This window comes from Dendrobates tinctorius, unplaced genomic scaffold (genome assembly GCF_039654945.1).
Source record: "Dendrobates tinctorius isolate UK_male_01 unplaced genomic scaffold, ASM3965494v1 ptg000063l, whole genome shotgun sequence".
Taxonomy (NCBI): domain Eukaryota; kingdom Metazoa; phylum Chordata; class Amphibia; order Anura; family Dendrobatidae; genus Dendrobates; species Dendrobates tinctorius.
In genome coordinates this window covers 19,821,307-19,845,552 of record NW_027361731.1, presented here as the reverse complement: position 1 = coordinate 19,845,552, position 24,246 = coordinate 19,821,307, and the positions used below count along the sequence as shown (strand labels likewise).

Below are 24,246 nucleotides of genomic sequence, written 5' to 3'. Positions count from 1 at the left end.
GCAAATAATATTAGTAAGATTATTAAGGTTTCGATGTGAGTTAGGGTAGGGGTTGAGGTTGGGGGATGGTGGACCGGGGTTGGGGGAGATGTCCCCTGAAATCAGTAGGAGCAGGAAGAAAAAGAGCAAGTAGTTTTTGGAATTGTATGAAGATTTTTTGTGCAGTGTGTTTGGGCAAGATGGGCTGAGGTTTTTTAAGAAGGTGAGAAGTGCATGGGAGCTGTACATGGGAGAAGGAAAGAGAGAGGAGCTGATGTATACGAGTCGTGATGGAGGGGGGATTGGTCGGTGAAAGTGGATTGCAAGAGAACATAGGAGGATAGGAATAAAGCACATGGATAAAAGGGAGAGCAGAGTGTGGGTTATCTGACTCCTGCCCTGACTAACTGCCATGTAATAACTGCTGTATCCCGACGCTTATCTTCGTGACGCTTTGCTTCTGTGATGCGTGCACCCCTAAGGATGGTTCCAAATTTATAGTCCAGACCGCAGGGTCAGAAGAGATGGATTGTGGGAACTGGTTGAGGATAATTTGGCAGCTGGGGTCAGCACACCAGGGTTTTTTTTTTTGAATGTTCAAAGACATTCAGCCTGGCAACATCTATTTTAACACCTCCACCAGATAAGATCTACACTGATCCCAGTCATGGAAATGCAACAGTGAGTTTTAAGTACAATGCACCAAATGATTTATAACAATGAATTAGCAGACACATTAAAATATGTTTCTAGATGGTAAAGCAGCAGATGACACAGCAGACAGCAATCAGAGGTGGGAAGTTGTACCATTTGAATATGTTGCAGAAGACAGCAAGCAGAGGGAATTTTTACAATTAGAGTCTATTGCAGCAGATGAGATGATCAATGTAATCCCTGTTCTTGGAGATTACTGTGGATCTAGGTTTCAGCTGACTGCCTTCTTTCTCATGAACTACAGCTATTTTAGCCTTGACCTGGTTTTGTTTCATGGATCTCCTTACTTTGTCAATAAAAACTGTTGCTTCTTGCAATGATGGCCAAGCATTAGCCAATTGCACTGAGACAGGATCCAAGTACTTGAACTTTTTTACAAAAAAATCTGATCATGGATGCTGGCTCTTCGTGAGACCTGAGATCCATTACCATTCTATAGGCCTGTTCAAATTTTACCAAAAAAGAGAATGGGTCTTCAGAAATATTCGTTTGTAAATTCCCCAAAATATCGACTGTAGGCATGTCTTCCCCGGTCGGGAACAATATCAATTGTCTAAGTCTGTCCTCTTTTGTACTATGTGTCATTTCATTGATATCATTTAATCTGGGTGTGGTCTGTAATCTTTTTCCCATATGTGAAGGTAACCATACTTTGAATATCTTGTTTTTTTGTTCATCATTAGATTGAATTTATCTGTTTGATTCAAAAATGTCCACATTATAAAAGGCATCCATCTTATCGTTGTAATTTGGAATGTCTTACAATTTTCATTCACTGATTGTGTATTTTCAGATTAATGCGTGCTGCTCTGTCATGTAATTTTTTCTGTTGTAGTTCAACTGCCTCTAAATCATCTACTGAAGCATCTGGATCTTGTGTGTCGGGTACAAACGATGAGGCAGCAGCATTGTCTTCCTGTTTACCTGTTGATCTTGTATTAGCAGAAACCTTTTTCATGTCTTGTCGTAATTTGGACAATAACTCTGTTCGAGTATCAATTTGATCTTCCAGTTTTTCAAAATGTTCTAACAATATCAAACAAAGGAATCCCCGTCAGACTCCTGTGTGTCACCTTGTGTTTGGTGTCAGGTTCCTGTCACTGCACAGCAGGAATCCCGAGCCTTACTTCCAGCGGTCTCCCATTCCTCTCCAGCCACAGAGGAGGTTGCTCAGCAAACTCATCAGTCCCAGCGCTCTGCCCAGACCAGCTCCATGGGTTTGCTTGCAGCTGCCACCTCTGGCACAGCTATGGCAATGCATGCTGCTCAGCAGCGAGATTCTCCAGGGACTAAGTCCCCATGAGCATGCCCGTGGAGTGATCTCCCATTGGAGATCAAGGGTCACGTGCTCAGGTCCTGCTCATGATCGGATTGGCCCATCTGAGAAGTCAGGAAGGTCCCGGACGCTCGCGGCTATAAAAGGTTTGCATGGCCGCTCGGCCATGCACTAGGATAGACTGTATTTTCAGACTATAAGGAGTGGTGTATGCACGTATGAATGTCTCTGGTGACTGACTGATTATGAAACCTCTACCCTTGGTACACATGTGTTGTTCAGCCTAGCCTGCTAGCGCCCAGGCTTAGGCATAGGTAGGTCAGAGTTTGAGTCAGGCATTAGCCATCATCAGTGACTCGGCACACCTCAGTGCGCTCTTTGGTCGGGCTCTGTGAGTTAAACAGGCTCCAGCATCCACGTTCAGCGGCTGCGCGGCTCTGTTAATTAACAGAGTCCGCTCCTGTTCACATTGGGTGACGTAACCCACGTGTGACTGTTTTTACGCTGCTCCATTCTTCCGCCATTACCTAGCAGCAGTGTACCACCTCTGCACGGTGGACCCCGGGCTGCGAACGCACCCACTATTAATTTATAATTTGGTGCGTTCCACCAGTCCTAACACCTTGAGTGTCAGTGTGATCAGTTTCTTGTGTGACGGTACATGTTTTATATGCTTGTGTTTCAGTTTTCTCAAAGACTAAATTATTGTACTCTCGGACCATGTGCATGACATTTTGAAGCTTTCTTTGTAACTTTTTTACTTAGAAAAGCCTCTTATCAATTTTATGATTCTCTGCTTCACATTGACTATACAAACTAGACCATAATCGTGCATCTGTATGGCTATGAGCAAACTTAAACTCTATATTACTTTTCTTAGAATAATCATGTATAAAATCCATTTTCTCAACTATGGAGCGTCTTTTCCTCTCCTGGGTTAATCCAACCGTCAATGGATGGTCTTCTGTATCTTTACTGAAATCCTCAGACCTCCGTCTAGATGGGACGCATGCAGCTTTCTATGGTCGAAGACACGGATCCTCACTCGTAGTCTGTAGATTCTGTCTGATCCTTGTGACGTGAAATAGTGGAATTCTTGAGACTTCGTACAACAGGTGGCTTTAGCAGAGTTCTCCCCCCTTATACAAATGATGGGTTCCACCCAAATTTAGCACAAAGGTCAGCCTGGCCTGAGCTCTCCAAAATGAAAAAAAAATATCTCTTTCTTCCTTAAGTAAGAGCACGGTGAGGATAGAAAGGAAAACCATATTGAATTGTGTGGATAAAATTAAATCTAGTTTAATGTTCTTTCAAAAAGTGATTACAAAAATGAAGAAAAGTAAGTTCATAGCACACAAAATATGTATTAGATTAAAAGAAGAGAAAACAAGCATTCATTGGTTCTTACATATGGTCTTGAGGCATGATGTGGTCCATGTTCGAGATTCTCAAGGGATGAGAGCTCTCCCTGTACAGTAGTTAGGTCGGATTTTATACTATTTTGACCCATAGACTTGCATTAGTGTCTATTTTTCCTGTCTCATAACCACATATGGTGATCTGCCGCTATGTTCGTAGCCTCTTCCATATTAGAACAACACTATTTACTTATAGACTATGCATATTAGTTATTATGCATTACCTTTGAAAAACTTAAGCTTATGGCCTTTGACCTTTGGAACCATTTACAACCTCCAAATAGCCACATATTGACAATTCTGACAAAAGCCTTATAGTTCTGACAAACAGGGAACAGATGTACCAGCCAAAGTACTCAGAATAGCTCACTCACTCACTAAACAGAGCTGGCTAGCTAGTAATCTTTTTTATTATTGAGATACTAATATTTTACACAGGCCCAGCAAAATACCCAAGATGTTGTAAAATTACAGAATTTCACACTTCCGCTGAATCGCCAGGATAACAGCAGCTGTGACTTCAGAGCTTCCAGGGCTGCCTACCCCACCTGTGGAATGCACAGGAGGAGGTAGCAACAAGCCTAGGAAGCTGACAGTCCATTGAGGCACGAGCTCAGGTGACCAGAGGGTCAAAGCCTCGCTTCTCCGAACATCTCCATGGAGCCAGGTGACCGGTGGCTGCCAATTCTGGCTTTCCCAAATATATCCATGGGGTTCTGGTGACCGGTGGGTCCAAATCCTGACTACCCACACATCTATGGTACAGTGATGGTCAATGGAGCAGATCTTTATTCTTTCAGCTGGGGCCGTGGTCCCCTAAGCTGGCATCCTGCAATCTGTTTCCCTTGTGATGGAGCCATGATCTGTCAGCTATCCTGTAGAGTGTTCAAGGAGAGATGCTTTTTATTGCAAACTCTGCATCGCCATATTTTGATAGCTATAATTTTTCCATAATTTTGCTGACAGTCATGTGAGGGCTTGTTTTCTTGCAGGACAAGTTGAAGTTTACTGGTAAAATTTTTGAACACATGACAATTTGTGATCGCTTTATATTCCGATGTTTGGGAGGCAGAATGACCAAAAAAAAAAAGGAATTCATATATTTTTGTTTATTTTATGCTGTTCTGCATGTAGTAAAATTGATAAGGCAGTGTTATTCTTCGGGTCAGTATGATTACAGCGATACCTCATTTATATTCTTTTATGCTTTAGTGCTTTTATAAAAAAACTATTTTATTCTTAAAAGAATCGCTTTATCATCATGAGAGCTATAACTTATTTTTCTCCTGATGGACCCGTATGGTGGCTTGTTTTTTGCAAGACAAGAATACGTTTTCAGCTGCACAATTTTTATGCATATTGTTTTATATCACTTATTTTTCCACCTTTTGTTCAGCAATATGATGAAAGCACATATTTTTTTGCCTTGTTTTTTTTCATTTGTTTGTTTTTACGGTGTTCACTGAAGCGGACAGTGTGCTGGTTTTAAAGGTCAGGTGGTTCCAGAAGGGGCGATACCAAATGTGTGCACTTTTTATTTTAATTTAAACAAAAATAAATGTGTTTATTGGATTAATAATTTCCTTTTTTTTGTGATAAAAATATATTTTTACTCTTTGACATTGTCCCCAGTTGGGACATCAACTGTATAATCATGCAAAACACAAGCCGCGGAGACACAATCACATGTTTCTCAACGCAAGCAATGACTAGCCAGGTCTTTCCCCGGGAAGGAACAATCACGGGAAGGGCCGTCTCCAATGAAGGAAACCACCTATGCCAAAACATGGTATCCATCCACAGACAGCTGTTTCGGGGTTTTGCCCCTCATCAGTGTGGAGTAGGAAACTGGCCAGTAGGAGCAATGCGTAGTAGAAGACTGTGAAAAATGAGGATGAATGAACTCATGGAGATCAACATCCAACATTGCGGAGACACCATCACATGTTTCTCAACGCAGTAATTCTAGAGCAATGCCCCCATCCCTTATGGGAAATATGCATGTTTTTACATATTTCCCATAAGGGATGGGGGCATTGCTCTAGAATCACTGCGTTGAGAAACATGATGGTGTCTCCGCAGTGTTGGATGTTGATCTCCATGAGTTCATTCATCCTCATTTTTCCCAATCAACTGTATAATGACAGATCGCTCATCTAGCTGATCACAGTGCCCTATCTATATGGTGATATGCGGTAACACAGCTCCTACGGCTCCTTATATATACGGCGCAAGTCAGGAATGGGTTAAACAATGCGGTCTATGAATGGACAATGAGCCAAGTTGTGCACTTTCACATACTTGTCTCTTCCTACACAATAGGAGATATTCCTTCTAGTACAGACTATTTGCTATCCCCCCTCTAAGCTGAGAATCCAGGAGCTAAGGTGCCAGGATTGACACATACCTCCAGCAAAGCCCCTTTGTGCTTACAATACTGGTATATCCAGTTTCACTCCTTTGTCAACTAAATGTAACTCTCCTGCCTGAATTATTTATTTCCTTCACACTCTACATGAGTTTTTAGATGATGAAGAAGATATGATTCCCAAGAATAACATTTCCCACATTCTGAACATAAAAAATGGTTTCTACCCTGTATGAGTTCTCTGATGTGCAACAAGTTTTGATCTCGAACAATAACATTTCCCACATTCTGGACATGGATATGGCTTCTCTCCTGTGTGACTTCGCTGATGAATAAGGAAATTTGCTTTCTGGATGAAACCTTTCCCACATTCTGGACATGGATATGGCTTCTCTCCTGTGTGGATTCTTTGATGTTTAACAAGATCTGATCTCTGGATAAAACATTTCCCACATTCTGGACATGAATACGGCTTCTCTCCTGTGTGGATTCTTTGATGTTTATCAAGAGCTGATTTATCAACAAAACCTTTCCTACATTCCGGACATGAATACGGCTTCTCCCCTGTGTGAAATCTGTAATGAGTAATCAAATATGACTGACGGTTAAAACATTTTCCACATTCTGAACATGAAAATGGCTTCTCTCCTGTGTGAATTCTCTCATGTCTAAGCAATTGAGATTTATATTTAAAATATTTCCCACATTCTGAACAGGAAAATGGTTTCTTCTCTGTGAGAATTAATTGATGTTCAACATCACGTTTGCAGCTTTCATTTTGCTTAACAGTCTGTGATGAATCCAAATAGGTTACTGATTGAAAAGGCTCCGATGATTGATTTTTGCTCTGAAGGGCTGGAGGTATAGCAGGAATAATGGCATGCTTTTCATAGGTATCTGGTTTGACACCATAGTCATCTGCCAAGAATAAAACCGGTTTTATTATTTTTCAATATCAATGCCCTATATTTTATATAATTTCTATATACATAATGTTACAGAACCACTCAGCACCCAGAATATGTTGTGCAGTTATATGTATATATAATAGGTTCCATGTGAGATGCATGTCCCTAATGTATCAGCAGTGTCCGCCCTCCCCCTACCTTTGTAATTCCCACAGTAAACATACGCAGGCTCCGGCCACCTGCTGCTTTTGTAATGCATGTCTGGCCTGACGCTTGTCTATTGGCCTGCCCTCTGTATCTGTGTGATATATTCTGTGTCCTGTGAGTAAAGTGTTGTCAGACTGGAAATACATGGAGAAGCAGCGATCTTTTATATGCACCCATGCACTCAGAGGAATTCCAGCCAGCGTCATTCATTCAGACTCCAGCCAACGCAGAGCGGACCTCCAAAAACACGGGGTGGTACTGAAAGAGGTACCCCAGCTTGGAAGACCCCGTTACACATAATTCTATACAACTCAAAGTATAATGAAACTATGACCTCAGACAGTGGTGAGCCACCTGTTCACAAATCCCATGGTACTGAACCTCTAAAGGACAATCGCCAAACATAATACACAAATGCAGAAAAGTTTGAAGCAATAAAGGGAGGAATAAAAAAAAGCTTTATTATATTACAATCTATAGCAACAGATAAAAATATACACCATAAAAACATGTAAGATTCTCAAAGGGTTATTCCCATCTCTGATCATCCATCCCCATATGTAGTATGTGTAATAATATTGGGAAATATGTAATACAGTTCTCCTGACTCGCTATGTTGCTCACCCTATGTGCAGAGCATTGCATTAGCTTAGGTATCCATGGTTACTACCACTGATATAGTGACTGTTAGTTGCTAGCGGTCATAACCATGGATACCTAAGCTACTGCAATGCCCTGGACATGGGGTAATGGACATAGAGAATCAGTAAAACTATACCACATTTCTAATCGGAGGTATTTGCTATAATTATTATTATTACACCTACTAGATTTTTGGGATAGGATCCTGGAAATGAGAATACCCCCCTTAAAGCCTTCTTTACATGTCAGTGTGTCCAGTACGTGTGGTGACAGTTTTCATACATACCGGAGACACTTCAACACGTAGAACCATTAAAGTGAATGGATCTGCACACATATCAGTGTTTCCACGGACCGTGTGTCTGTGGGCAAGGCACGCTGACATGACTGTTTTTAGCAGCAGCACGAGCCACCAAACAACTCACACATTAATGACATCTGTGTGACATGTAACGGCACCTGGGAATCAGCAGTACTGTTCGCGCTGATACCTGGCTCCATGTGTTGAAAACAGCTAATTTCATTCATTGTACTCTGTTTTGCATGTGATCAGCACAAGCAGGGGACAATGTTGAGAGTTGTATTCAGCCCCCGCTGTCTACATAGAGTAAAATTAAGTAAAAAATACTCACCTTAGCACCTAATCCAGTGAAGCCATTGTACCATGTAAAGAAACAAAAGAAAAAACAACAATATCCCTCACCTGTCCAAAGTTGAAAGAATACAAAGTGTCCCACGCTGTAATCCATCTGTGAGACATTTGCTCATCAGCATAAGCGGTGACCTGAGGCGACCACTCATGGTGAAAAGCTGGGTAGAATGACTCGTTGCACCCTGATTTCTCAAGGTGAACTGCAATGTTGTTTATTATTTTAATTCTGTTATAGAAGACACTGCCTTCAAGTGTACTGGGCAATGATGTGAGTATGGTTTATTTTAGATTCATTAAAGGAGTCGGTGTCATTCTTTCAATTCTTGTGTGTTTTTTTTAATTCAATTTGACAATGTGGTTATTTATGAGGACATCTTAAAGACGCCTCTCCATTACTAATCTCTGGGCTTGATGTCACCTGACAGTACAAAGCTGACATCAATCCCCCATCACCCCACTTGCCATCGCACCAGGGTAAGTGGGAAGAGTGAGGCTTAGGCCAGGGTTACACTAGAGTGAAATACGGACGAGTGAGAGGCGTAAAAACCACGCATTGCACACGGACAAATGATTCTCTATGGGGTAGCTCCCATCAGCCGTATATTTCTCGGACGTATTCTACGGCCCGTGCCAATCGCAGCATGCTGCGATTGTCAGCGTACTGCGCCTGTAGTACACCAATGGAAGTCAATGGGTGCGCAAAAACAACACATTACACACGGACCAGATGCGTGACTTGCGAGAAATACGCACCCGGTGTCCCTTAGAAAAGCCGGCAATTCAGTGCGTGATACAGTAAAATCACACTGACAGGTTTAATAAAGATAGAAAGAATAGATATATACACATAAAATACATATATATATATATACACACACGTCATTGAGACATATACACTCACTGGCCACTTTATTAGGTACACCTGTCCAACTGTGTGTTAAGACTTAATTTCTAATCAGCCAATCACATGGCGGCAACTCAGTGCATTTAGGCATGTAGACATGGTCAAGACAATCTCCTGCAGTTCAAACCGAGCATCAGTATGGGGAAGAAAGGTGATTTGAGTGCCTTTGAACGTGGCATGATTGTTGGTGCCAGAAGGGCTGGTCTGAGTATTTCAGAAACTGCTGATCTACTGGGATTTTCACGCACAACCATCTCTAGGGTTTACAGAGAATGGTCCGAAAAAGAAAAAAAATCCAGTGAGCGGCAGTTCTGTGGCCGGAAATGCCTTGTTGATGCCAGAGGTCAGAGGAGAATGGGCAGACTGGTTCGAGCTGATAGAAAGGCAACAGTGACTCAAATTGCCACCCGTTACAACCAAGGTAGGCAGAAGAGCATCTCTGAACGCACAGTGCGTCGAACTTTGAGGCAGATGGGCTACAGCAGCAGAAGACCACACTGGGTACCACTCCTCTCAGCTAAGAACAGGAAACTGAGGCTACAATTTGCACAAGCTCATCGAAATTGGACAGTAGAAGATTGGAAAAACGTTGCCTGGTCTGATGAGTCTCGATTTCTGCTGCGACATTCGGATGGTAGGGTCAGAATTTGGCGTAAACAACATGAAAGCATGGATCCATCCTGCCTTGTATCAACGGTTCAGGCTGGTGGTGGTGGTGTCATGGTGTGGGGAATTTTTTCTTGGCACTCTTTGGGCCCCTTGGTACCAATTGAGCATCGTTGCAACGCCACAGCCTACCTGAGTATTGTTGCTGACCATGTCCATCCCTTTATGACCACAATGTACCCAACATCTGATGGCTACTTTCAGCAGGATAATGCGCCATGTCATAAAGCTCGAATCATCTCAGATTGGTTTCTTGAACATGACAATGAGTTCACTGTACTCAAATGGCCTCCTCAGTCACCAGATCTCAATCCAATAGAGCATCTTTGGGATGTGGTGGAACGGGAGATTCGCATCAGGGATGTGCAGCCGACAAATCTGCGCCAACTGTGTGATGCCATCATGTCAATATGGTCCAAAATCTCTGAGGAATGCTTCCAGCACCTTGTTGAATCTCTGCCACGAAGAATTGAGGCAGTTCTGAAGGCAAAAGGGGGTCCAACCCCTTACTAGCATGGTGTACCTAATAAAGTGGCCAGTGAGTGTATATATATATATTTCATAGAGTTCTTCATAGCAGAATAGCCGTTAATTCAATTGCCGGCTTCTGTAAAATCATTCCCCAGCCCGACATGAAATGACACATGGTTACATACAATAAACCATTTCATGTCATGTTTTTTTTATATGTCTTTCACTAGTGATTAGATGAGGGTTGATGTGTAAAATTTGGGAGGTGTAGGTGTTAATTTAAGGGGTTAATTCGTTGTAAAAAATTGTGTGAGCTCCCGTGGTAATTTGTCAACCAGAGAGGTAAAGCAGGTGAGGGCAGATTTTAATAGCCTTGAGAGGGACCATTGTTTTTGGCCCCCCTGGCTACAAAAATCTGCCCCCAGACACCCCAGAAATGGCGCATCTATAAGATGTGCCATTTCTAGCACTTATCTGCTCTATTCCCATTGCCCTGTAGCAGTGGTTAATGGGTTAATATAACAAAGGGTTAATATCAATAAGACACTGATCCATTATTAACCCTATACTATGAAAGGGTTAAAATCCACACACAGACATTAATTAAAAAGTCTTTTAATAAAATTAAGACACCAAGTTTTTGAAAAATTTTTATTACTCTGGTAATCCCAAAAAACCATGACCTGCAAAAAAAATAACAAAAAAATCAATAATATCCTTACCTCTCCGCCGTTCAGTCATGTCCCACGCTGCAATCCATCAGAAAGGGTTAAATAGTTTACAATGAGGACCGGTGCTAATTCAGCCAGCCCCACTGTAAACTACTTCAGAATGAATTAATTCAGCTCTGCGCAGCCTCAATGGCTGCCTGGAGATGAGCTAATTACCGTGGCAAAGTTTCTGACTTTTTCCCATGCTCATTAGTTCACCTCAGGTCAGTCAGGGGACTCCCCGCAGCCTCAGTGACGTCAGCAGGAGTCCCCGGCTGACCTGAGGATGAACTAATGAGTGTGAGAAAAAAAGTCAGAAACTTTCCCACGGTAATTAGTTTATCTCAAGGCAGCCATTGAGGCTGCGCAGAGCTGAATTAATTCATTCTGAAGTAGTTTACAGTGGGGCTGGTTGAATTAGCACCGGTCCTCATTGTAAACTATTTAACCCTTTCTGATGGATTGCAGCGTGGGACATGACTGAACGGCGGAGAGGTAAGGATATTATTGATTTTTTGTTATTTTTTTAGCAGGTCATGGTTTTTTGGGATTACCAGAGTAATAAAAATTTGTCAAAAACTTGGTGTCTTAGTTTTATTAAAAGACTTTTTAAGTAATGTCTGTGTGTGGATTTTAACCCTTTCATAGTAGAATAAACTAATTCATTCTAAAGTAGTTTACAGTGGGGCTGGTTGCATTAGCACCGGTCCTCATTGTAAACTATTTAACCCCTTCTGATGGATTGCAGCGTGGGACGACTGAACGGCGGAGATGTAAGGATATTGTTTTTTTATGTTATTTTTTTGCAGGTCATGTGTTGTGAATTTGCTTTCTAGCCTACCTTTGGGTTGCTGGTGAAGGTAGTGGAGCTGGTTATATTGACAGAGGAGTCGCGAGTTCTCTTTCTGGGCTCCCCCTGGTGGTTACAGGAGGTAATGGAGCTGATCTAATTAACAGAGGCCTGCCACCTGATAATGAGGAGGACAATTGGACATCTGGAGTTTTTGACTGGATGTAAGACAGCCGACTCCCTCTATCCCTGCTGGTGAGTATTTCCTGCCTCCTGAGGTCTTAGCTTGAGGATGCAGGGACTAAGCTGGAAACTAAGTGTTCTTTTGCTATTGTTCACATTTGGTTGGGTTTTGTCTATTCAGTTTTGTGTGGTCAACCAGCCCCGGCGGGGGCTGTGCTGTATTTCCATCCTTATGTTATTACTTGTTGTTACAGAACCACTCAGCACCCAGAATATGTTGTGCATTTATATGTATGTATAATAGGTACCATGGGAGATGCCCTGGGCAGAGGGGACATGATATTCCCCTTTTGTCCGCCCCTCCCCTCCCACACCTTTGTAATTCCCACAGTAAATATCGGCAGGCTCCGGCCACTTGCGGCTATTGTCATGTATGTCTGGCCTGCCGCTTTTCTATTGGCCTGCCCTCTGTATCTGTGTGATATATTCTGTGTCCTGTGAGTAAAGTGTTGTCAGACTGGAAATACGTGGAGAAGCAGTGATCTTTTATATGTAACCATGTAACCAAGGAATTCCAGCCAGCGTCCTTCATTCAGACTCCAGCCAAAGCAGAGTGGACCTCTGGAAACACAGGGTAGTACTGAAAGAGGTACCCGAGATTGGAAGACCCCGTTACACTGGTGGCAGCCAGCGGGATATGATACCCCTTCTACAGGAGAAAAGTAATGAATGGAAAACAACTACCAGAAGTTAAAGAGGACTACATTAAAAGATCTGGTGGAAGCCCGAGGGTTGATCGCCAGCAACAAAACAAAAGCGGATTTGATAGCAGCCATCATGGAACACGACAGTGCAGCGCCCCCAATGTGAACGTGGAGGAGACTGAATTCCAGAGGGAGGTAAGAACAGACTGGCATTCTATGGCCCAAACCCTGCAGTAGAGATCATACGAGAGGTGATGGCTGATGTGCGTACTGATCTGAAGGAAAAGATGGCCGAGCGGACCAGGATAGAGCTAGCCAAGATGGAGATGGCAGAGCGGACCAAAGTGGAAATGGCCAAGATGGAGATGGCAGACCGGAGAGAGGAGAGTCAGCGAGCAGGGGGAATTTTGGCCTTCGACCAGGTACCTTCAACAGTAAGCCACAAAAAGATCCAGTATAATGCCTTCCGACAGTTGGGGAAGGCAGAGGAAGACATTGATGGTTTTCTGCAGGACTTTGAGCGGCAGTGTGCCCTTCATCAAGTAAAGCTGGAGGAATGGGTTCAGAGTCTGGCCAGCAAGCTGACAGGCTGGGCAGCGGACGCCTATTGCATGGTACCTGATGAGGACTGTATGGACTATGAGCAGATCAAAGAAGTGATCTTGGCCCGGTAGGCGCTGACACCAGAGGCATACCGCCAAAAGTTCCACAGACTTATAAAACGCGTAACCGATACCCACGCTGAGTGGGATCGTATGGTACGATCGGAGGACCAGAGAGCGCACCTTGGAAATAGGACAGAAGGTCCTGGTGTTAGAGCCCACTAAGCAGAACAAGTTCCAAGCTGCATGGCAGGGGCCCTACCAGGTAGTGGGGAAAATAGCCGACACCACCTATAATGTCGCCGATTGTGACGACCCCCAGGGTTATCCGCATGTTCCACGTGAATATGCTGAAGCCCTACCGGGAGCGCCCTGAAGAGGTAGTGGCCATCTGTGCACCTGAAGCAGAGGATTTAGCCGGACTTCCCTTGCTGGATGTCTTAGGGGAAAGGACTCAGTCTAAAACATGGGACCAGGTACACTTGGGTGAAGACCTAGGCCCCCGGGAGAGACAGCAGGCGGAGGAGTTGTTGAGGCAGCGACAGAGGATGTTTTCGGGGAGACCAGGGTACACTCGCCTGGCACAACTCAAGGTTGAGACCCAGGATCAGACCCCCCCTGCGACAAAACCCCTTCCACGTCCCTGAGGCTGTACGAGAGGGGATACGACAAGAGATACAAGAGATGTTGCGTTTAGGGGTCATTGAAGACTCAGATAGTCCCTGGGCATTCCCTGTAGTGTTAGTGCCCAAGAAGGATGGGACTACACGGTTTTGTGTAAACTATCGTAAGCTCAATGAGAAAACAGTGACAGATGCATATCCCATGCCGCATGTGGATGAGTTGTTAGACCGGCTGGCGGGGGCAAAGTATTTGACCACCATCGATCTATGCAAAGGCTACTGGCAGATTCCCCTTAGTCCTGACGCTATTCCCAAGTCTGCATTTGTCACCCCGTTCGGCTTATTCCAGTTTCGAGTTATGCCATTCGGGATGAAGAATGCTCCGGCGACCTTCCAAAGGCTGGCTGACCGGCTTCTGGATGGTCTCCAGGACTATGCTTGTGCCTACCTGGACGACATCGCCATCTACAGTGCGACATGGGAAGAGCATCTAAATCACCTAGAGACAGTATTGGACAGGATCCACCAGGCCGGAATCACCCTGAACCCAAGCAAGTGTCACGTGGGCAAAGCAGCGGTTCAGTATTTAGGGCATTGGGTGGGAAGTGGGAAACAGCGACCAGAACCAGCCAAGATTGAGGCCATAGCCAAATGGCCCACCCCACGCACTAAAACCCAGGTCATGGCGTTTCTAGGGTCAGCGGGGTATTACAGGAAATTCGTTCCCAATTACAGCAGCGTAGCCAAGCCCCTCACTAAACTGACCCGTAAGAACCAACCCCGCCAGGTAATCTGGACCCCAGAGTGTGAGGAAGCCTTCCGCCAACTAAAGGACGCCCTCACCAATACCCCTGTATTGGCTGCACCCGATCCAACTAAACGTTACCTTGTTCACACAGACGCTTCTATGTTTGGATTGGGGGCAGTACTGAGCCAAGTCGGGCCGGACGGCCAAGAACACCTGGTAGCTTACCCGAGTTGGAAACTACTGCCCCGTGAAGTAAGCTATGCGGCCATCGAGAAGGAGTGCCTGGCGGTAGTATGGGCACTCAAGAAGTTGCAACCATATTTGTATGGACGACAGTTTTCCCTCCTAACAGACCATAATCCCCTAGTCTGGCTTAATCGTGTCTCCGGAGACAACGCCAGGTTGCTGCTGTGGAGTTTAGCCCTACAAGCTCTGGACTTCACCATCCACTACAGACCCGGCAAACAAAACGGTAACGCCGATGGACTAAGTCGACAAACGGAACTTGTACCAACCCCATAAACTTCGGTCATCCCCAAACCGATCCGTTAAGGATCAGACTGTGTATGCCGATCGCGTCGCTGAAAAGGGGGAGCAGTGTTACAGAACCACTCAGCACCCAGAATATGTTGTGCAGTTATATGTATGTATAATAGGTTCCACGTGAGATGCATGTCCCTAATGCATCAGCCCACAGGCTGCGCCCTGGGCAGAGGGGACACGATATTCCTCTTTTGTCCGCCCTCCCCCCCACACCTTTGTAATTCCCACAGTAAATATCGGCAGGCTCCGACCACCTGCGGCTATTGTAATGTATATCTGGCCTGCCGCTTTTCTATTGGCCTGCCCTCTGTATCTGTGTGACATATTCTGTGTCCTGTGAGTAAAGTGTTGTCAGACTGGAAATACGTGGAGAAGCAGTGATCTTTTATATGCGCCCATGTAACCAAGGAATTCCAGCCAGTGTCCTTCATTCAGACTCCAGCCAAAGCAGAGTGGACCTCCGGAAACACGGGGTGGTACTGAAAGAGGTACCCGAGATTGGAAGACCCCGTTACACTTGTGCCAGTTTGTTTTTGTCACTTATTAGATTGGCTTCTTTTTGCTCTGCTTTCAGAATATGCCAGAGTGCTTAAATAGTGGGCGAAGTCGAGTGACTTCAGTATTTTTCTATCAGACGTGTTGGACATTTTTTGCATGATTGCAGACAGTGTCTTTCCTTTCCTGTCTAGTTAGTGTGGGCCCCATCATTTGCTCAGCCTATTTTCCTACCTGTGTTTGTGTTTTCATCTTGTCGCATCTTGTCTCACCGACACTATATGTTTGGGGGCTATCTATTCCTTCGGGGTCTGCTCTGGGGCAGTTTAGATTTCCCCTTTCTTGCTTTAGGCTTACTTAGCTCTCCGGCTGTGTCGAGGCGTCTAGAATCATAGTAGGTACGCTCCACGGCTACTGCTAGTTGTGTGGATAGGATCAGTGGTCTGCAATCCGCTTAGTTACCAACCTCTCTGGTTTTCTGTGGCTTAGCTTGGTCTTGCTTTCTTCCTCGGTGACCCAATCATAACAGTTATGGTTTTTTTGGGATTACCAGAGTAATAAAAATTTGTCAAAAACTTGGTGTCTTAATTTCATTAAAAGACTTTTTAATTAATGTCTGTGTGAGGTTTTTAACCCTTTCATAGTATAGGGTTAATAATGGATTGGTGTCTTATTGACACCTCTCCATTAATAATCGGCTTAATGTCACCTTACAATCGAATGGTGACATTAACCCTTTGTTATATTAACCCATTAGCCACCGCTACAGGGCAATGGGAATAGAGAGGATAAGTGCCATAAACGGCACATCTTATAGATGCGCCATTTCTGGGGTCTCTGGGTGCAGATTTTTGTAGCCGGGGGGGCCATAACCAATGGTCCCTCTCATGGCTATTAAAATCTGCCCTCACTCACCTGCTTTACCTCTCTGGTTGACAAATTACCTTGGGAGCCCACGCAATTTTTTACAACGAATTAACCCCTTAAATTAACCCCTACACCCCCCTTCTAATTACTAGTGAAAGACATAAAAAAAACATGACATGAAATGGTTTACTGTATGTAACCATGTGTCATTTCATGTCGGGCTGGGGAATGATTTTACAGAAACCGGCAATTGAATTAGCGGCTATTCTGCTATGAAGAACTCTATGAAATATAATTTAAATATTTATATGCATTCTAGGTGTCTATGTCTATTCTTTCGTTTGTGTTTGAAAACCTGTCATAGGGCTCCATTATATGTCCATTTTGCAAGCCTGCGAGAAAATCTCAGCATACTGATGCCATACGGATTACGTACGGATGGTTACATGTGCAAGATACGCGACCACACCATGATTACGGATGACATACGGAGCACTATTTAGGGGACATGTCTCCAGATTACGCATGTAAAATACGGACCATATTTTGCATCGGTTAGTGTGTCCCCGGCCTAAGTGTCAGAATTGGTGCATCAAAATACATGTAGAGTAAGCTGCACACACAATGTACTAATTCTGTATGTAACTGACATTTTTATATCTACCTATTCTATTCTGTTGGGTCACGCTGTGATTTTACTGTATGCGGCAGATGAATTGTCGGTTTTTCAAAGGACATGTGTAAAAATCGGATGGCACTCAAATGGTCTGAGTGCCGTGCGATTTTTTTCTCGCACCCATTGACTTGCATTGGTGAGTGCCGTCCGAGATACAAGGACAGTTGCAGAATGGCCATAGAATAACACTGATCAGAGTGTGGTCTGATTTTATCGGATTGCACTCATCCATTTTCCTTGCGGATGAGTATGCGCACTTAATGTGACTATAATGTGATTTTTTAATTTATTCTTAATTTTACTCTATGTAGACAGCAGGCTCTGAATACAACTCTCAACATTGTCCCTTGCTCCAATGATGTGAGCTGTCTTCAACACCCAGCATCGGGAATCAGGGCAAACAGTACCACTGATTCCCAGGCACTGGTGTGATACTGGTGCGGAACATGGTTGCTACACATATGAAACACAGACACGGATATCTCCGGGCCAGACAAAATTGTTGGCACTTTGCCAAAATTTGCTTTCGGCCATGACTGTATCTATTGTGTAGCGTTGGATGCATCCTTTTGCTGAAGCCTGTGTACACTGCGCCTGCGCAGTGTGGGCAGTGTCATAAGGATGCATCCAACATTAATAGAGGTGACAGGGACGAGGAGGGTCGCACTGGAGATTGCGATAGGCGAAGGCACTGACCAAATACGTGAGGACTTACTGCGAGCTCCGGTGAGGCTGGAAGAGGAGTGTTAGGTCGGAGTCAGTGCCTGCACACGGCACGATCTCCAGCGCCATTTTATTGAAGACAAATTCGCACAAATTGTCTTAAACAAAATGGCGCCGGATAGCACAGTAGGAGCATGCGCTGACTCCGGCGCCATTTTATTTAAACATTTAATTCAGACAACGCGTAGCAGGGGAGCGGAGAAAAGGTTTACTTTTCTTTTTGCTTGTTTGTATGTATAGAACAACAGCACCACATGCAAAATAGGGAAGCATATAATAGGACGGGGGAAAAATACCAGGATGAAGAAACATATACCAGGCAAGAGGAGCATATACCAAGATGGGGGAGCATATACCAGGACTAACTATTGAATCAGTTCTACGCCCGAATTGTGAGCATTTTTATTGGTACATTTTTGTGCTATGTTCACCGTTTCAAGACCTTGCCCTTTTCGTTTTTGCGTTTCTGATTTTCACTCTCCTTTTACAAGAGCCATAACTTTTTATTTTTCCATCAATATGGCCATGTTAGACAGTGGGGTTTTTTTGAGGACAAGTTGTACTTTTGAACGACACCATTGGTTTTACCATATCGTGTACTCAAAAATGGGAAAAAAAATTCCAAGTGCGGTGAAATTGCAAAAAAAGTGCAATTCCAAAACTTTTTTGGGGAATTTTTTTTAACATGTTCACCAGATGCTAAAACTGACATGTCATTATGATTCTCCAGGTCATTATGAGTTCTTACTAGCCAGGTCTTTCCCCGGGAAGGAACAACCATGGGAAGGGCAGTCTCCAATGAAGGAAATCACCTATGCCAAAACATGGTATCCATCCACAGACAGCTGTTTCGGGGTATTTGCCCCTCATCAGTGTGGAGTAGGAAACTGGCCAGTAGAAGCAATGCCTAGTAGAAGACTGTGAAAAATGAGGATGAATGAACTCATGGAGATCAACATCCAACACTGCGGAGACACCATCACATGTTTCTCAACGCAGTGATTCTAGAACAATGCCCCCATCCCTTATGGGAAATATGTAAAAACATGCAAAACACAAGCCGCGGAGACACCATCACATGTTTCTCAAAGCAAGCAATGACTAGTCAGGTCTTTCCCCGGGAAGGAACAACCACGGGAAGGGCAGTCTCCAATGAAGGAAACTGGCCATAAGGGATGGGGGCATTGCTCTAGAATCACTGCGTTGAGAAACGTGATGGTGTCTCCGCAGTGTTGGATGTTGATCTCCATGAGTTCATTCATCCTCATTTTTCACAGTCTTCTACTAGGCATTGCTCCTACTGGCCAGTTTCCTACTCCACACTGATGAGGGGCAATACCTCGAAACAGCTGTCTGTGGATGGATACCATGTTTGGCATAGGTGGTTCCTTCATTGGAGACGGCCCTTCCTGTGGTTGTTCCTTCCCGGGGAAAGACCTGGCTAGTCATTGCTTGCGTTGAGAAACATGTGATGCTGTCTCCGCGGTTTGTGTTTTGCATGTTTTTACATATTTCCCATAAGGGATGGGGGCATTGTTCTAGAATCACTGCGTTGAGAAACATGTGATGGTGTCTCCGCAGTGTTGGATGTTGATCTCCATGAGTTCATTCATCCTCATTTTTCACATTATGAGTTCTTAGACACCAAACATGTTGAGGTTCTTTTTTTATTTAAATAGTGAAAAAAAATCCAAAGCTTCGCCGTTTCACGATCAGGTTAACCTTTTTTTTCTATTGATAGATCTGGTGATTCTGAACGCCAAATATGCGTATGTTTGTTTTTTTATGGTTTCATTTTGAATGGGGCAAAGGTGGGGTGATATAAAAGTTGAGATTTATTTATTTATTTTTTTTTTTACTTTTGGCATGCTTCAATAGCCTCCATGGGAGACTAAAAGCTGCCATAACCCGATCTGCTGCTACATACAGGTGATGATCAGATCGCCTTATGCAGCAGAATATCTCACTTGCTATGAGAGCCGACCACCGGGTGGTACTCACAGCAAGCCGGCAGTGACAACCATAGCGGTCTCCAGGGGGTCAACCCATCAGTGACCCGCGATAACATGACGGGCGTCACCGATGGGCGGAATTCCGGTCCGATGGTTGGAAGAGCATGTTAAATGCCTTTGTCAGATTGACAGTGGCATTGAACAGGATAATAGCCACGGGTGGATTGCGATTCCACCCTTGGCTGTTCCGTGCAAATGTCAGCTGTTCAAAACCGATGACATGTGCCGGAAAAGATGTGGGCTCACTGCTGGAGCCCACATCAAAGGGGGAGACATGACATGCACCGTACTAGTACGGCGCATGTTGCAAAGGGGTTAAAGGGAACCTGTCACCAGAAATAATGTTGTTAACCTGCCGATATGCGGTCAGTCTGCAAGTTAACAGTGTTATTATACTGCCTGGTGCCGCACGCAGCCAAATGCAGAGGGGAGAAAATGATCTTTATTCTTAGCAGTATGGTTATTTCAAAGTTTGCTGATTTCTGCATCAAGATACGTGTTTATTCTTCCCAAGTGAGCTCATCCAACAAACATATCACATAAAGTAGGGTATCAATAATGAATTGTGTACAGAAGGTATAGAGAAACACCTTTGTACATAGAAGACCTTCATATGCTGCCATGTCACGTCTCACCATGACTACTCTGTAATGGTCTTGTACTGGCATGCTCCTGCACTGTCACTTTTCTAACCAGCCTTCCCAATATAGTCTATGGCTGCGCTGGTGGAGATGCTGCACTAAATTCACAGGGTCACTAAGTTCATTGTGTAAGAGTCAAATTAGCCAATCTGTTATTACCAGAGATAAGTTGTTACCCAGTTTTGAGCAGATTATTACCGGACCCGACTTCTATATCCTTTTCTGATCGGCCTACATATTTCTTGTAGACCTCAAACCCGTCTGGCTTCTCACTTGACTGTCCTTCCAGGACCAGTACGGCCACTAGAAACGTAACATATACACACGTGGTCAAAATTATTGGTTCCCTCGTTTAATGACAGAAAAACCCACAATGGTCACAGAAATAACTTCAATCTGACAAAAGTAATAAATCATAAATCTATGAACATGAAGAAATGAAAGTCAGACAATGCTTTTCAACGATGTGTCCACAGAATTTTAACCCCTTCCTGACATGCGTCGTACACATGCTGCTCTATGGGAGGTGCGTTCCCGCAAGGCACAGTATATCTAAGGTGGCACGATCGCGCGGCCTCACACTGAGCACTGCGTTGATTAGGTGCGGGTGTCAGCTGTATGTGACAGCTGACACCCCGCAGTAATACCTACGATCAGTGCTAGCGCCAAACGTGGGCGTTCAATCCCTCTGATGCCGCTGTCAGTAGAGACCGCGGCAGAAAGAAGCATCACTCAGGGAGGGGGCTCCCTTCGCGCTTCCCTCAGAACGCGATGCACTCGCATTATCCTGAGGGTCTCCATGGAGACCCCCAGCACCAAGATGGCTGCGGGATCCTTCTGGGTCCTGCAGAGAGGTGGTTTGTGAGCGCCTGCTGAGAGCAAGCACCGGCAAGCCTCCGTCCCTGCCTGTCAGTTCACCGATCTGACTTTATATAGTGATGTCCCTTACTAGGACAATGTAAAAAAGCTAAAAAATATACAAAGTGTAAAAATATATATTTTTTTAAGTTCCTAAAGAAAAAAAATGTATTTATTGGGAATTTATATTTTATGTAAATAAAAAATAATAAAAGTACACAAATTTGGTATCGCCGCATCCGTAACGACCCGCTCTATAAAAAGTCCCACTAGTTAACCCCTTCAGTGCACACCGTAAACAAAACAAAAAAACAAAAACGGAGGGAAAAAACAATGCTTTATCATCGTACCGCCGAACAAAAAGTACAATAAAACGCGATCAAAAAGACAGATGTAAATAAAAATGGTACCGCTGCAAACGTCATCTTGTCCCGTAAAAAACAAGCCGCCATCTGCAGAAAAATAAACAAAAATAAGTAATGGCTCTCAGAATAAAGTGATGCAAAAATGATTATTTTTTCTGTTAAATAGTTTTTTATTGTGTAAAAGTGCCAAAACATAAAAAAAAAAAAATTTAGGCGCATGTGGGGAGCTCGACGACGGCGGTCACACAGCCCTGAGCTCCGCTCCCTGATGAGCTAAAAATAGTCCCACGTACTGCACGGATCGCATCGGAGCTGTCATCAGTGGGTCCCCCATCTACCCGGAGACCTCGCGACCCAGGATGCCCAAGAAGGGAGGCCCCGTTAAGCCGGCAAGCCGCTCCATAGCGGACAAACTCACAGAAGGCAATAACATCAAAATGGCCGCCGCTACGGCAGCTACCTCCTCTCCAACAATGCAGGTACATACCGCTGCGGGGGGGATAACATCTCTCCTCTCAGGGGGGACGCTGTTGTCCCCACGGCAGCACTAATAAAAACACTGCAGGAGACCTTCAGATCTGAGCTCACTTCTGCCATGCAGAACGTCACCTCACAAATACAGGACATTATTCAGCGCACTTCTGCACTGGAGGAAAAAATGGATTCAGTGGCTGATGCCATGGGGGATGATCAGGGGATTATTAAGCAGCACATGGAACGTAAAAATGATCTGGAGCCGAAATGTGAGGACTTTGAAAACAGATCACGCAGAGACAATCTACGCATCCGTGGTCTCCCTGAAAACATTCTAGCCCTTAAAGATACAGCAACAGCTCTTTTCACTGCATTGCTCCCACAGACTGATCCGGCTCTACTACATATAACCAGAATACATAGAGCCCTGGGTAAGCCGAGATCAGATGACACCCCTAGAGATGTGGAGCTTAAACTGCATTATGAAGAAACCAGAGATTTAATTTTGGCTGCTGCACAAGATTCTTCAACCCTACCAGGCCTACCAGATTCGGTTCACCTCTTTGCAGACATTGCGCCTACCACACTCTTCAGACGGCGAACCCTACGGCCAATTACCAAGGCCCTGCAAGCAACACAAATTAAATACCGGTGGGGTTTCCCCTTCGCCCTATCTTTCTCACACAATAATAAAACATTTGTATGCCGCTCCCTGGATTAAGGGAAAAAAATTCTGGACCAAGCTGGCATCTCGATCCCGAACAATACCCATCCCTTACCGCAACGAAAGCCAAGACCAACCAGAGAGTGGAGAGAAATCCCCAGAACCAGAAGTCAGCGCTCGAATATCACCTGAATAATCTTCAGTTTGCTAGACATCATCTCAAACATGTGCCTGGAGTTTGTGGCACGAAGTTGCAAAGTTCCAGAGTTTGGGGACGTTGATATTTAAAACCATTTTGGTGCGCAACCTTTTCTTAATGAGTCACAGTTCAGTAATTTTGTTTACTATATCTTCTATACTAAGCGGGTTAAGTGGGATGAGAGTTTATGGGGTTCCCTCCTTTGTTTTTTTACATACTTTTTCTATGGCTTATATTAAGACTCCACTAATGCGATCCGTGCATTATCGTCTATGATGCTCAATACCACTCAATTTTTCGTTATAATTACCTAGCCTAGAGCATCATGGATTTACAATATAAGCTGGGGTTTGGCTCTCAGGGTTTACTCATGTTGCCTAGTGTTAGTGATCTCTGGATCACCCCTTTAATATGGGTCTCCAGTTCACTATGTTTGATGGGCAGGTTACCCTTTTGGATGTATTTATATGTTGTATGTTTTTTCTTTCCCTTCCCCCCTTTCCCCCTATTGTATACCCACAAAGATGTGTTTATTCTCAGCACTCTCATTGTCAGGGTCCTCAGAGCCTGGACCGGATCGTACCCGTGGACTTATGTCAATGTGTTGGGAACTAGAGATGAATTTGACGACAGCAGAATAGACCCTGTTGATCATATGTAAGTTTTAAATGAATAGTCTAAACTTGATATGCTTTCATTTCATCATTTAATTTGGTGTGGGGATCTCAATTTCACCCTGAACCCTACTCTGGATAGTAGTGCTTTGAAACGTTCTGACATTGCCAAAGCGGAAAGGAAAAAAATTTGACAACTTATGAAAGAGCACGGTCTAGCGCAGAGGTCCCCAACCTTCTGACCTTGAGAGCCACATTCGGCTCACGCCCCCCCTTACAATAGTGGAAACTAAAGCCCCCATTACAGGCATAATGGTAACCAAACATTTTCCACAGAAATCACCCCAAAGCAGTATATCAAGATCCAGGGCTTCCCACAAATACCCCCATTCAGTTCCCTCTCAACAAGCACTCCTAACACACTGTCACATCCAGCTTGAAGCACCTCCTCTGGCAGGTAGTATCATCCTGTCTCCAGTGTACCATACTTAAATTATCTCAAAACCCCTAAGACCAGTATATGTGTATCCAGATCTGCTTTTCTGTGCAG

At 44.2% G+C, this 24,246-nt stretch overlaps 2 protein-coding genes across 2 annotated transcripts in view; both read right to left on the bottom strand.

Annotated features, from left to right (window-relative positions):
* Nucleotides 1–24,246, bottom strand: part of LOC141094241 (uncharacterized) — a 309,531-nt gene that overhangs the window by 230,030 nt on the left and 55,255 nt on the right. The gene's annotated exons all lie outside the window — the stretch shown is intronic.
* LOC141094355 (uncharacterized) overlaps nt 5,874–24,246 on the bottom strand; it is a 73,661-nt gene continuing 55,288 nt past the window's right edge. Inside the window, exons 9-10 of the mRNA XM_073580193.1 lie at nt 6,368–6,482; nt 5,874–6,283 (exon numbers count right to left, since the gene is read on the bottom strand). Of these exons, the coding sequence (XP_073436294.1) occupies nt 5,979–6,283; nt 6,368–6,482 (420 nt within the window). The 3' untranslated portion in view covers nt 5,874–5,978. The remainder of the gene's footprint in view (nt 6,284–6,367; nt 6,483–24,246) is intronic.